The sequence below is a fragment of the Triturus cristatus genome, chromosome 4_1 (genome assembly GCF_964204655.1).
Source record: "Triturus cristatus chromosome 4_1, aTriCri1.1, whole genome shotgun sequence".
NCBI lineage: Eukaryota > Metazoa > Chordata > Amphibia > Caudata > Salamandridae > Triturus > Triturus cristatus.
Genome location: NC_140585.1, coordinates 921,865,921 through 921,880,834, shown reverse-complemented (window position 1 = coordinate 921,880,834; position 14,914 = coordinate 921,865,921). Strand labels below are relative to the sequence as shown.

Sequence of the window (14,914 nt, the reverse complement as noted above, 5' to 3'; positions counted from 1 at the left end):
GTGCCTGCCATCAAAGCCTTCAAAACAGCAGGCAGCTGTAGGACAGGCTGTTCTCAAAACTCTTTTTCAGACTGCTGCAGCTGGCACGGGCAGCCGCCGCTAATGGAGGGACTGCTATATAATCTATGCACAGATATGAATTCAGCAGCCCACATGCCTCGAACTGAATATGCTACTTACCAGTATGCATCTGTTCTTGGCATGTAGGGCTGCTGACATTCATATCGCCCACCCTCCTCCCCGGCGCCTGTAGCGGCTGCAGCACTCAGAATTACTGTATAGCATGGTTATCACTTACTGTATCTACTCCATCACTGCCACAATGGCGAAAAACAATCTAAGGATGGAGAGGATGCCCATGCGCACTGTAGTCCAGGGGAGGAGCCACCTATCTCGTGATACTTCGAAGACTCTTCCAGGACAACAATGTGCAATCATCCGGACCCAACACTAGGCGGCGATCTATGCACAGATATGAATGTCAGCAGCCCTACATGCCAAGAACAGATGCATACTGGTAAGTAGCATATTCAATATAAGGGCTGGTGTCATTCCTTTATTGACTGGAATCATGTAGCACCTTCTGGAGTTACTGGATATCTGTTGCTACATGAAAAAAAATGTTTCTGTATCCAGTCTGACCTGTGGGGTAGGCATAAGGTGACGAATATGAGAGAATGTTGTATCAGCCAGAAATATTGTATCCAAAGATAAGTTTTTTTTTTATCAAGATGAATATAAAAACTAGAGGAGTCATGGGCCTTATTTAGAGCTTGGCAGATAAGGTACTCTACAAAACAAGCATTGGCATAGCCATTAGGTCTCGCTTTTGGGACCTTATAAGTGTTTAGCCATGCAACAGTTGTATAACTAAATACTTATAAGGTCCCAAAAGCGAGACCTATTGGCTATGCCAATGCTTGTTTCTGTTTATTAATGCTCTGTAGTAATGGCGGCGCACGGGTGCCACCATTACTACATAGAAGTAATAAACTGGAAGAAAAAAAACCTGGCTCACGGAGAAGATCAAAGCGGCCGCGAAAGTGATCGCGATCAAACATCAAACCGGCTGTGAAAGTGAGGCGCCCGCGCACATGCGCTGTAGCTCTAGGCTACAGTGGTAGCACTTTTTTGAGCCCTCACAAAAAGTCTCGCCAAACCAGCGCATGCGCAGGGTCAGGCGAGACCTAAAAACTGGGGGGTAAGGCATCTCCCAAACTTGCATTCATAAGAAAAATGGTAAACCATCAGAAGGCGGAACTTTAGCAGGAAGATTAGATTGAGAATTTCTCCACTCGGGAAATCACTTCCTTGGATCTTTTTGCTACAATGGCGTATCACAAAAAAGCATGCTAACCTGCTCCCTGGAGTTTCTTCGAGGAGCATGGAGTATTTCTGAAAGATGGTTTAAGATTGGACACAGCTTTCCCGCCATACTGTGGGTACCCACTGGTTCTTATCATACGTAAAGTAATTCTGAAGACTGGATGTCACAAAGCCACCAAGATTATGATTATCCTGCTCTTCCTAGGAAGGAATTTGTTTCTAGATCTGCCTTTCTCCGCCTTGTGGTTGCTTCTGTGGAGGGGTCGCCTGTTGCAGTAGGGAGCCAAATCATTTCACCCACCTGGAAAACCATCCCTTCCAGGTGTGGAGATCGAGGAAAACCCCTCAACATCTTATTCTCTGCGATCTAGAAATAGTAGCAGTTGTCCTGCAGGCCAGATGCCCCTCCATGAAGTCTGACTGTTCTAGAAGGTGAGCAATGTTTTCCTAATGCTGTGTTCAGCAAGAAGTCCTTTTGTAGTTGATGTTTTGCAGTGTGCTGACTCTTGGCCAGAGATGCTGTAAAGTGGGCGCTGTGGAATACTTATTTAATGGCAATGTCTGAACTAGTCTGTTTGCTAAAGCAGGCGTTTATTTCTCATCTGTCAGTTGTTGCCCATTTCTTAAAAGGGTTACATAACAATCCAACTGTGCCATCATTGTTTATTTGTGGGAGATCAATTTGAGAGTTCACCTTTTTATTACTAAAAAATAGCCCTTGCTCCCCCATGACGTGCTAGAGCCCACCTTGGACTCCTATGGGGGCCCTGGGAGTGGGGCGGTTGATAATTCACATACAAAAAACATCTGGCCAACATATTGAACCATTTCAGCAAAAACGCTGTACTCGAAGTATAATATTACGACCGCTAAATCCAATATTGCAATGACACTGGTATTCTCCATGAAAAAGAATAAACCAGCCTGGAGGGTGCTCTTTCATAGCAGCTACTACTGACCCTGAACTCTCGACCCACCTAAAAGCACAACAGACCTCCCTAACCATAAGGAATTTCTTCTGCCAGGTGATGACCTACCCCCCCACTCACAAACTCAACTCACTCCGATCATCATCAGCAAAGCTCCTGGCAAAGGCGAATGTGGGTATCGATGACGTAAATGCCGGCACTTTAGTATCTAATCAAATGATGCTCAGTTTCCTTTCATGTAAACACTCGAGCTTGATGACGTCACTCAGGGGATGGTGGTGCTACTTACAAGTCAGATAAACAAAGCAACAACACTGCCTTTAATATTTACATAATTAGATGTTTATTCAATCAGACACGCAAGTTACACACTGAGCAAAATGAGCTGCGATGAAGGGTGTCGAACTGCATATGTCTTTTTCAATGGGTCGCTGCAACGGGCCTTGTAGAACACCCCCCTCTGCTCCAGAAGTCCAGGGGTTCCAATAAACTGGCGCTGGGGCAACTGGACACAGCAAGTGGTAAGTTCAGTTACTTGATGCCATCCCAGCTTGTAGGGGCACCAGCCAACCGAGAACCACTTAGTTCTCCAAAGGCCTGGAGTCAAGAATGAGGAAGCAGAAGCCAGAGAAGCATCAGAGACTTATAGGGTTTGACTGACCCTTCACCTACGTTTCCGTCACATGGCATCGACCTCTTGCGCGTGGCATTGACCTCATGCTACTCTCCATGTATTTACCAGAGCTGGTATTGGGCATTTTGTAGTGTAGTGCCGGGGGTGGGGGGGGCACTTTCTCCACTCACGCAATGTTACTTAGAGTGTGTTTCATGTTGCCAGTGACCCTTAAGAGCCACAGTCAGTGGCAGGACGCCAGACTTTGTTCCGGATGCTGTCACGATGTCAGCTGTAGGGCCACCTCCATCCATGTCGGAGTAGGTAGGTTCCAAAGGGGCCCATTTGGTCTCCCCTTTGCCCGCCTCCCCACACACTGGAGACTCCCCTGACTCTGCAGCTATGGTTTTCTCCTAATGCATGATTGCATTTCAGTTTTTCAGTTACAAGTGTTTCTGAGTTCACAGGATGGCCGCTGCCCTCCCTCTCCTCACCCCCAGCTCCACTTTAGTGTCTTCCGGGTGGCTGACCCATGCTTTTATCACCAGCACAGTATGCCCGGGCAGTACTTGTCAATCAGAGACTGGTAGTAGGGCCGCAGGCTCTCCACGTCCGGCATGTCTTCCGTCTTGGTGTAGAGGTCAAATTTGCTAAAGAAAAATAGAATAAAAAGAACATTTATTTCATGAAGGACGACTGTCCCTGCCCGGGTCCCCTCACTAAGATGGCCTCTCTCAGCGGCACGCTGGAGTCCCTGGGACTTGTCTGTGGAGATCATCTGCCCCTAATTGTTGGGCCGCAGAACGCCTCATCCACGGGCTTTCGTGGGTCACTATATATTTTGGGACAATCCTGCCCACCTCACTGCCTGTTCTCATGATTGTTGGTCGTGTCTACGCACTCTTGCCTCCCCCATCAGCTGTAGAGATGTCTTTGTTCCCGCCTTTCTGTCTGTAGGGTCCTCTCTCTACTTCCCCACACCAGTGGTTGACTTGCACACCCCAAAACCCTTGTGCCTACCCCAGGCTGTCTATGTGCAGACCCTGCTACACGCGGCTGTCTGTCGAGCACCCTGTACCCTTCATCTCTGCCTGAAGTGCACCCTTTGCAGACCTGCTGTGTGTAATACTTATGTACTCACTTCATGACTGTGTCTTAAGACTACCCCAACACTAGTTACACCGGCTTTACTCATCCTCATGGCTGACCGTGACCCCTATTTACCCACTCCATGACTCTGGCTTTTTGTGGGCACTCTGCCTGCTGTCTGTATGTCTGGTGATTCTCCCCGCTTGTCCCTGTCTGCAAAAGCTCCTCTTCACTCCCCACTGCTCTCTGTACTTGCCCCATGGCTGTTTGTGGGGTATCTTCCACTCGCCTCCCAAGACTACAGGCCCCTGTACCCGTCCCATGTCTCTCTCTCCATGGTGTCTCCTTTTTGGGTCTCTGTTGCTGTCAACTGAGTGTCCTTCATCGGCCCCTCTGCCAGTAGGGTCGCAGCACCCAACACTCTAGTTGGAGCCCATTCTGCTCTACCCCCATGGTTGGGTGTGGACCCCTGCACCTGTCCATGCTTCTGTCCACCATGGTGTCTCCTTTCCCTGTCTGGTGGTGTCTCCAGAGTTCCGTTCTCCCTTCCCTATGGCTGCCTCTGTGCAGAACAGCGCCTTCCTCGCCCTTCTGTTACATACTCTCGCCCCGCACGCACGCACACACACGCACGTACTTGAACTCCCGGACCCAGGGCAGCATGCGGAGGTCCTTCTTGTCGCACAGGTGCATGTAGTCCCCGCCCGTGTGCCAGGGGTAGAACGAGTGGAAGCGGATCATGTAGAAACCCTAAAAGAAAGGCGGGAAACAACAGTTAGAATCTGGCGGGAAGGTCCGAGGCCTCTCAGGTGCCCTGCGCTCCTGAAGGAGATGTTTACGATGTTTAGAGCCCTCTTCACCAGTGCTCTATTTGTGTAGAGTTCAGTCCAGCCTGGATGCCCTAAGCTCCAGGTTAGTCAGAGCTCTCCTGAGACGCTTCCGGCTGCAGGAGGAGGGATCGGTGCCTAATTTCTAAAAGATTGAGGGCTGGTGCCCAGAGCACTGCTTAGAAGCCCGCGCCTGGCGCTATTGCATGTTGGCGCAATGAATACCAAGGCTGCAAAGTTTGGATTACACCACAGGCCTCTTTAATTCACTGCCAGACACACCTGCTTGCTTGTCTCACTCTGTCTTGCGGGTTCCTGCTTTCTCCCTTGGTGACGGTTTTCCCTCTCTCTCTTCCTACTTCTTTCTCCTTGTTTTGCCCCCTCTTTCTTCCAGGAAACGTCTGATGAAGAAAAATAAGTGATGACCCCCAAAAATTAGTGCCCCCATCGGCTCAAATTAAACACCGGAGAGCCTTCCAGAGCGGCCATTCATTGGAGGGTCTAATTGCCTCAAGAGATGTCCCTATGGTGGATTCCTTTTGTTTTTGAAAAAGTCACTCTATGGCCCTGGAGGGCTAGAAACCTCCTCCGAGACCTTAGAGCTAGACGCTAGAGCCCTCACATGAGTTCATCGGGTGGTCGGAGAGTAGGACCTCTCTTGAGAGACCCTCAGTGGCAGGTTGAGGGCACCTCTCCCAACCTAGCCTTCTGGCATCACCCCACAACAGAATGCTTCTGGTCTGCCTCAGATGGGCCTGACTCGGGCTCACTGGTGTCCCCTTTCACTGGGGCAGTGGCAATTGCCCTAATATGCTGTTGTATACCCGTTGACCTTACCTCTTCGGGAAGGGAGCAGTTGTTGAATTTCAACACTTTGTACATGTACTCTGGAAGAGAAAGAGAGGGACGTCAGTGCATGCAGCCTCAAGCCTGCTATCCCACTTTATTAGGTTTGGGTCCCATACCCGACTACTATCCCAAGCGGGCGTTTGAAGATGCTCTTAGTTACTGCACTGACGTCACAGCAGCGAGAAGCAGCTTATTGGTGCTAATGGTGGCGTCAACAGCTTCTTAATGTCACTGTTTGAGGTAAACGAGCTAGGCCGAAGGGCGGGATTTAAGACCCGGGGCAGGGCTGAGCCTTACGAGATTTCAGACCAACAAAGTAACAGGTGTGGCTGAGAAGGGAGGCACAGCTAGGGTTGTCTGTGCGGGGAGAGGGACAGAAAGTAGGAGTGAGGGAAAGAGGCTGCAAGGAGGGGACTGGGGCTGTAGAGACAGAGATGGAAGAGAATGACTTAGTGGAGGGATGTGAAGGCGACAGAAGAGCAGCAAACAGTGGGAGGGGCCAGGCCAGAAGTTGGACCTGCCTTACCCGCACTGCTACTGAGAGCACCTTATGTACCAACGTATGCTATCGAGAAGTGCCTGTCTAACCCGCTCTGCCAGAAAATCTTACTTGTGAGAGAACCCTGGGGCCCAAAATCCCTTTGTGTTGTGCACTTCGTGGGCAGATTTTACCAGACAGAGAGAGGTAATTTTATTAGCGAAGAACTCTTGAGGGTTCATCTGACCCAAGAGACTGATCCCCAAGACGAAGTCTTACCCTTGAAAGAGACAGAGCCCTGGAAGTTCCTTACCGTCATGGCCCCAAGACATCAGCACGTTGTCCAGTCCGCAGTGAGGAGTGTACATCCCGTACTTTGTGCTAGGAAGAGAGATGACAGAGACATTTAGAGTTCGTCTCAGCATCACTGTTTGAAGGAAATGAGAGTAAGTGGATCTTCTCAGAGTCTTTCAGGCATACGTCTGTCTATACTCTAGGGTGATAGAGACACCCAAAGAAAGCTCCCACTTTCCCATCACATCTTTCTGGGTCTGTCACATGGGGAGACAGTTTACACACTGACAAACCCCTCTTGTTACCACCATGGACTTCGATTCACCAAAATGCCAGTGGTAGTGGAAGTGACATCATATACCCTTTGGCCTTAATGATGTCACAGGAAGTGACATCGTTTGACCTTTGACCCTGCACTGTTCCAAGACGTAATGTCGCATAACCTTAATCCTGATGACATCCCAATAATTAACATTGCTAAAGTTGCATAATTAGATAATTAATATTGTACATTCTTGTAGGGGAGAACAAAGGGTGGGGGGTTATTTTCCCTGAGAACATTTTGAAAAAAGGGCTTTACTAGTGCATTACAATGCACAATTTTCCCATAAATTTGCTAAAAGCAATAGGCTCTTAAAAAACACTCACTAAATATTCAAGTCCTTTTATGGTGCGCCAAGCTACTGAAATCTAACAGTCCCCATGAGTTCACCCAATTATGTTTTTAGAATTTTAAATGGGTGCCCCTTATGTAAATAATTACCTCCATTGCTATAACCAGCATTTTGCGATGGTGGCCCCTTTTGCTGAAATATTACAAACAATATGCCAGTGCCAGAATTCTCCTAATACTGCTTCTCTTGCACTATGGCGTCCCACATTTCAAAGGTTATGTCTAATATGTCACTGGCCATATTTTGTCATGTATGGCCCCATGACTTGCCACATTTATCTTCCCATATGCCAAGAATTTCCTCCAATGTGCCATCATAAGCAATTTGCCACAGGTGCTAACTATGCCAAGAACTTCCTCCAGGAGGCCAGCGCTGGCATTTTTTCATGGGTGCTCCGTGCCAAAATGTACCTACAGAGTGCCAGCAGTAGCATTTTGCCGAGGGTATCCCATATGCAGGTATTGCCTCCAGTATTCCAGTGCTAACATTTTGTTAAGGGTGCTTCTATAAGCCAATAAGCAGGCCAGGTCCAACAGCAGATCTGCAGGCATAACAACACGTGCTCACTTACATTCACTTATTCACACTCATTCTATCATTAGCACTGACTTGCACTCATTCATTTTCACCTACTCTTTTGCTCTCACTCACCCTGAATCACTCATTCGCACTCACTCACTCACTCTTTCTCACTTAAACTTTCTCATTTTCACACCCACATATCCACAATCCCACATACAGAGATACATGATCTCACATATAGACGCTCTCTCGCCAAAACTCACTCTCACTCACATGCACACACACAACATACATTAAAACCATTTTAGTTTTTCTTGTCTTAGATACCATTGAAGGCCCAGATCTTGGTGCTTCACTTTTTATTACACTAATACTGAATAATAAACTATTATTCACTATTAATGTAATGAACAGAAAACGAGGTTAGATCCTGACTGGTAATTCGAGACACTCCTGTGTTCTTGGTACTCATTTATGCCAAGCGTGATATTTGGGGGAGAGGGGCGGGGGCTGTCTGCCACAGCCCCACACTTTTCAGGGCCCCGTGCAATTGCTGCTGAGTGAATGGATGCACTGATAAGAGTAGGCGGAATCTATTGGGAAAGACGGCTCCAATGTTTTTTAATTCTATTACAGGACCGGAGGCTTCGTATTATGCTTCTCTTTCTATTTATTGCTACTCACAGCAGCCAATGAAAACTTGTGTTATATGAAAAAACAACAACATTTTTCATGATGCATATATCACATCACTTCCTGCAGGGCTCACGCAGACAGTTAAGTTGAAAGCTCCATTTGTGCATTTGTTATGCTAACGATATGCTATGTGATTTTGTGATTATACTATGATGTTGGTTTATTGACGGTGTTCCACTGTTGTTTGGTTGGCATAGCGACTGTTTTCAGCTGTTCTAGGGGATGTCAGGATCGCGTTGCGATCGCTTGGCGAGTGCGCATCAGTGACTCTACCCTTCGGTTGTGTCGGATCAGCGCGTGGCGGCGCTTGGTGATCCCCGCTGCGTGCGGTAGGCTTGGCAGGCGATTGCGCTTGTGGCGCTAAAGCGCACATTCAAATCTGGGCACTGGTAACGTGGCGCTCGGCCGCTTCATTATTCCGCTCAGCGCGTATGCGCTTCAACTCGTATTGGCACACGGTACCGCCCCGCCTTCGGTGGGTATGAATTCATGATTTTTGTGGCGCTGAGGCTCCCCTGATATGCCTATGATGCCTGGAGCCGGCTAGTTAGTTAGTTTCGCTTTCGATCGTGTTCCCACGTGCGTAGCCCAATTTGGTTGTTTTTAGTAGGATTTGGGCTACGCACGTCGAAACTGCCCGATTACTTTCAGTTTTAGGCATTTAGGTTGTTTTTTCGTGAGAAGAGCACTGCTGACGCCTGGCTGGCTGCAAAAACGACCTGGGCCTGGAGGGAGCACACCTCCTGGGATTTAATTTTGCTCTTGGCTCCACTACGCCCTGAGGGCTGTAACAATCTCTCTACAGCTGTTGCTGAGGAGCTAGGTACCGGTGCTGTGTACTGTGGGTTGGCTCGCCCTTTGGATTGTCCCTCCTGCTATTGCTTATGAGTACATACCGCTACAAGTGTGGTTCCACGATGGATACGTGGGTGCATTATGAGGAGGATGACACCTTGTATGAAGAGGAGGTAGGAGGTCCTGCCATTGAAGACAATATTGTTGAGGCCCTGGATGCTTCTGTCCCGGAGTCGGTCAGCAAGGCCCTAGAGAAAGCAGTCCCGGGGACTGTACAACAAGCTCTGGCGACGGCTTTAAAGCCCATCACTAAGCAGCTGGAGAGGTTTGCAAAGAAGCATGGCTTTCCTAAACAAACAGAGGGGACGTCAGGTGACTCCCGGGGTCAGTCTTGGTCGCATTCAGAGTCCTACGAGGCGCTTCCGCGTCCGAATCGAGAGCGTGAGAAGGTTCAGGACACTGACACAGAGTCTACGTCCACCTCCTCTGACACCCCGGATGACTCCCCTCCTAAAAAGAAGTCCAGGAAGACTAAGCATGCGGAGCCTTCCCCGGCTCCTACACCCTTTACTTTCAACCCCGCAGACATTGTGCACCCCAGATCATCGGACTGGTTACCGGCTCCGGAGGTGGCTGCGTACTTGCACGTGAACTTACGCAAGGGGTTTGATAAGGAGGTACGCAACAGGCTAAGATCAGAATGCCCAAGACCGGACCTCTCAGACAAAGTGGCGGAGACGCCGGACATTGACCCCAGCATGCTAACGTTTCTGAAAAAGTTTGCCAAGGATCCCAAGAAAAGGATTGATTGCGCTTGGAGGGGTTGCCAAGATAAGCTCTTAGACGTGGTCGGGCCCCTGGCAAAGGTTTTGGAGATGGCCCTGGAGGCGCAAGAATCAGGGAGTACGTGCTAGCAGGCTGGACCCAACGGGCTATCTGCTTGCTAGGGAATGCCAACTGCGCGATATCTACAGAGCGCAGGAAATCGATAATAATGCGGATGGATGCCAACCTTACGGAGCTGGCCGCGTCGGAACCTGGACCGTTGGCGGACGGGAACCTTTTTGGTGACCGATTTGTTAAGGACGTTGCGAAGTATGTGGGCACGTTCACTACCCTGGACAAGGCTCAAGCCGGGATCAAGCGCGTTTTTCACGCCGGTGTTTTCAATAGGGCCGGACGAGGGCGGGGACGCTCGTTTGGCCGTCAGCACTCCCAAGGTCCCCAGCGAGGAGATTTCGGACGCGGCAGGGGTGACTGGGACTCCACCCGTGGTGGCACTTTCTACCCCACCAGACAGCGCTTCAACAAGCGGCGCTTTAACAAAGGCTCCTACCGTGGAGGATTCCAGGCTGCCGATCCCTCAGGTGAGCGCTCCAGATTTACTTCCTCTTCCCTTGGGGGGGCGTATTCGGTATTTCTTTCACAATTGGTCTCAGATATCACAGGACGCTTGGGTACTACAGACTGTTCAAGGGTTCCACCTAGAGTTTTTTCAGACACCCCGTCAGGTACAGCGCCCCAGGCAGCTTTCTTTTTCCCAACTCGAGTGCGATTTTATAGATTCAGAAATAGACGCATTGCTGCAGAAACGCGCGATAGCTCCTTGCAAAGAGGGCCCTCGCGGTTTCTGCAGCAATATTTTTCTGGTACAGAAGAAAGGAGGCGGTTACAGGTTGGTACTCAATTTGAAGGATTTCAACCACTTTCTGACTTACAAACATTTCAAGATGGAGGGCACCCATCTGCTGGCGGATTTACTGAAACAAGGGGACTGGTTGGTCCGTCTGGACCTGAAGGACGCTTATCTGTCCGTTCCCATATATCGTCCCCACCGCAGATTCCTTCAGTTTCAATGGCGGAACCGGTGGTACGAGTATTTGGTCCTTCCTTTTGGACTTTCCTCAGCACCGTGGTACATCACCAAGGTGCTGAAGCCGGTCGTGGCCTACCTCAGAGAACAAGGGGTTCGCATGATTGTCTACTTGGACGACATGCTCATCATGGCGCAATCTCCAGAGCTAGTGGCTCGGCATCTGCGCATGACCATTCATATTTTGCAGAACCTGGGGTTCGTGATCAACGAACCGAAATCAGTCCTCTCTCCCACGCAGACGATAGACTTTCTGGGGTTCGTCATTCTCTGCCTTCCGAGCTCCAAGCTACGAGATATCAAGAAAGAGCTACGCGTGTTCCTGTCCAAACAGATGGTCTCGCTCAGGGGGATTGCCCGCATAGTGGGCCTCCTTGCGTCGTCCATTCAGGCGATATTCCCGGGCCCCTTGCACTACAGGGCCCTTCAACGCCTAAAGATCCAACACTTACAGAAGGGCCTTTCTTACACGGACGTAGTCCCTCTGACCCAGGAGGTGAGGGAGGAGATGCAATGGTGGTTGGCCCACGTCGAGGCATGGAACGGCAGAGCAATCTTCGGCTCGTTGCCAGAGGTGGTCATAGAGTCCGACGCCAGCCTTTGGGGTTGGGGACAGATGCCTTGGCACAGGAGTGGACTCAGCAGTTGAATTACGCGTTTCCACCGTTCATCCTCATTCCCCGAGTGTTTACTCAGGTGATGCGTCAGAGAGCAGAAGTGATACTGGTGACTCCCCTGTGGAAGTCGCAGCCTTGGTTCCCGTTGCTGATGGAGGCGAGTTGCGACTTCCCCAGGCGGATCCCTTGGTCCTCGACCATGCTCCAGGGCCCTCAGGGGGAGACACACCCGATGGTGCTATCGGGGCACCTAACCCTGATGGCCTGGAGACTTTCAGGCAGCGTTGGCAAATGCCAGGATTTTCGGACCAGGCTGCGAGCTTTATCAATCAAGCGTGGGCCCCCTCTACCAGGAAACGATATTCTTCAGCCTGGGGATGCTGGGTTCGTTGGTGCATGGGACGACATGTGGATCCCGTGGGGGCAGGATTACCCTATATTGTAAATTTTCTTTCGGAGAAGGCGTCGCAGGGTTTAGCCTACCGCTCGGTTAATAACTTCCGCTCCGCCATCTCGGCAGGCCACTCTCAGATCGAGGGCAAGCCTGTCGGGATGCATCCCTTAATCTGTAAACTCCTAAAGGGCATTAGAGTAGCCAATCCACCCAAACCAAAGTATTCCTCTTTGTGGGACGTCTCGCTGGTTCTGTCCCTCTTCAATACTTGGCCGGACAACAATATGTTGTCCAGGAAACAGCTGTCGGCCAAACTGGCTATGTTACTTTGCCTAGCGGCTTGCAGACGTTCCTCGGATGTTAAAGCGCTCGATATTACAGGTAGAGTATTTCCTCCGGAGGGAGTTTCGTTTAATATTACGTCTAGAACTAAAACCTTGTCACGTAGTGTGGATTATCATGCTTTTCCAGATAATGCTAAACTTTGTGTGGTTCAATGTCTCAAGACTGACGAGGAATGTACCAGGTCTCTCAGGCCTGAAGGTGTGGTACAATTGTTAATAGCTCTGCAAAAACCGTATAAACCTGTTACTGCGGCTACTATAGCCCGATGGCTAAAAAATGTTATGCAAGAGGCAGGGGTGAATACCCAAGTGTTTGGTGCACATTTGGTTCGAGGCGCCATGGCCTCTAAGACTTTCATGCTGGGTTCTACGGTGCAAGATATCATGCGTTCTGCAGACTGGTCGTCTGAATCCACGTTTAAACAATTTTATTATAAACCGGTGGGTGATATATCCTCTGTTGTCTTTAATCAGCGTTAAACTAGCATAATACGAAGCCTCCGGTCCTGTAATAGAATCAAAAATTAGCTAGCATTCGCGCCAAGAATTTTCAATTCTATTAAGGACACGGAGGCGAGGATTATCCCACCCGGTTAAATTACTGTCATGTAATTTTTGCCCACCCGTGTTGTATATACTCTGCATTGACAGAAGTTACGGGTTGTTTATTTCTATTCTTTCAGGATCTGACAAGAAGATGGATTGATCCGGCGTACAGAGTGGCGTGTTTCCCAGCTGGTCTGGTGTTCTTCCACGTTGGAAGCTGTTGTTGTTGAACTTTAATACTTGTTGAACTTTAATACTTATTGGACTTCTGTTCGGAGCAAAGAAAGAGGACTAGTTCCGGTGTGGCTGGCTCTTATGGGGCCCTGCAGGAAGTGATGTGATATATGCATCATGAGAAATGTTGTTTTTTCATATAACACAAGTTTTCATTGGCTGCTGTGAGTAGCAATAAATAGAAAGAGAAGCATAATCCTCGCCTCCGTGTCCTTAATAGAATTGAAAATTCTTGGCGGGAATGCTAGCTAATTTTTGATTCAACATTAACAGTTTCCATACATCTTGCTGCCTCGCCCCCAAATTCGCTGACGCATCTCTATTGTACTCATCATAGTCCCGCTTCCCACACTTTTGCGCTTCTACGTCTAATTTATGTACCATGACAACAGGTATGCTTCTTTGGCGATAAATGCGAATTGAGGCAGGCAACGGCAGTCGCCACAAGATGGCGCCATATGCTAGATGAACCTCTAAATGTACCTCTGCCTCTATTTTGATAGAGACGATGGAAATCATGAGAGGGATCCTGGCCCCACGATATCTCCGGAGAAGGCTGGTAATCTCTTCCATACAATGGACGTGGGTTTGACTGTGATCTGTGGGTGGCCTCTTTTCTGATTCTGCGAGACGTAGGGGGACCCTGCGCGCCCCGTCACTCACCTGTATTCGGAGTGTTTGTAGTCCGGGTTCTTCTCGAACGTGGAGTCTCGGAAGACGATTGAATCTTGAAACTTGCAGCCCACAGGAAACGTGTCCCCCACAACACACCACTGCGGAGGGAGACAGAGCATCAGCAGACCATAACCAGACATGCTCCTCAAAGTGCAAGAGAATTCTATTAATTTGTCTATTTCTGCACCTAATTGGGAATTATACCTAGGCCTGGGCTAATCTTGTTTGGGTAAAAAAATCATATCGCACGAAACAAGGCGACGGAAATGAATGCGAGGGCTGTTTGCGCCATTTTAATTGTGCTGTCGCGTCAGAAATTGTTTAAAACTACGAAGCTGGCTTTTCACATAATAACGTATACTTTCAGGTAATTTTGTCATTTTGCGCAATTTCTCTCACCTTTCAAGAACTACTCCACAATGGAGAACAGTTTTAGTAGTGTTTCAGCATCCTGCCAGTAGGTGGCTCTGCACCCTTCTATATCGTGAATGACCCTAGACATTAATGATTTATAAGCTTTGGAATATATGTTATCTTTAATGTACTCGTTGTTCTTTTGTCGAAATAATATAGAGGAAGGTGTTTTATAAACATGCAAAAAACATTTATTCGCAAGAGAAAAGTATTAATTGTTTGATATTACAATAAAAATATGTTTAATACCATAAAACATTGAAAAATTTGAGATTGGGTATAATAAATTATTAGGCTGTTGAGTGTTCCTGGAAATACATAGGATACTCCTGTAGGTAAGGAAAAGCCTCATTATCTTAAACTGCCAGCCCATTTGTAAATGGTATTTACTGCCTCAGAGGGGTGCTTGCGATCCGTGACGCACTTCAAAAATGCTTTTAAGGGTGATCTCAGCTCAGAGTGACAGCTGCCGGAAGTAGTGGTGCGCGAGGTGCTGCTGCATCCCCAAAATAATCATGCTGGAGTTCAGAAGGCGAATGAGTGATAAAGATGTCTTTTATTTTTGTTTTAAGCTTGGCTATGTCTTTGTCTTTGGCTTGGCTTTGTCAGGCTATGTTTGCTGGCAAATTTCTGCTTATTCTTTTAAAATGGAGATTGGTGTTTTCTTTTTCTGACTGCAAAGTGTGAGGATTTTGTAAAGTGAACTATGTGGTGATCTTGAAGGG

General features: G+C 48.5%; 1 protein-coding gene across 2 annotated transcripts in view; it reads right to left on the bottom strand.

Moving 5' to 3' along the window:
* Nucleotides 1-2,574: 2,574 nt before the first annotated feature.
* MIOX (myo-inositol oxygenase) overlaps nucleotides 2,575-14,914 on the bottom strand; it is a 39,433-nt gene continuing 27,093 nt past the window's right edge. For both annotated transcript variants that reach the window (XM_085653750.1, XM_085653751.1), the window contains exons 6-10: nucleotides 13,764-13,873; nucleotides 6,425-6,492; nucleotides 5,622-5,671; nucleotides 4,595-4,707; nucleotides 2,575-3,518 (exon numbers count right to left, since the gene is read on the bottom strand). In XM_085653750.1, coding sequence (XP_085509876.1) covers nucleotides 3,410-3,518; nucleotides 4,595-4,707; nucleotides 5,622-5,671; nucleotides 6,425-6,492; nucleotides 13,764-13,873 — 450 coding nt within the window. In that variant the 3' untranslated portion in view covers nucleotides 2,575-3,409. The remainder of the gene's footprint in view (nucleotides 3,519-4,594; nucleotides 4,708-5,621; nucleotides 5,672-6,424; nucleotides 6,493-13,763; nucleotides 13,874-14,914) is intronic.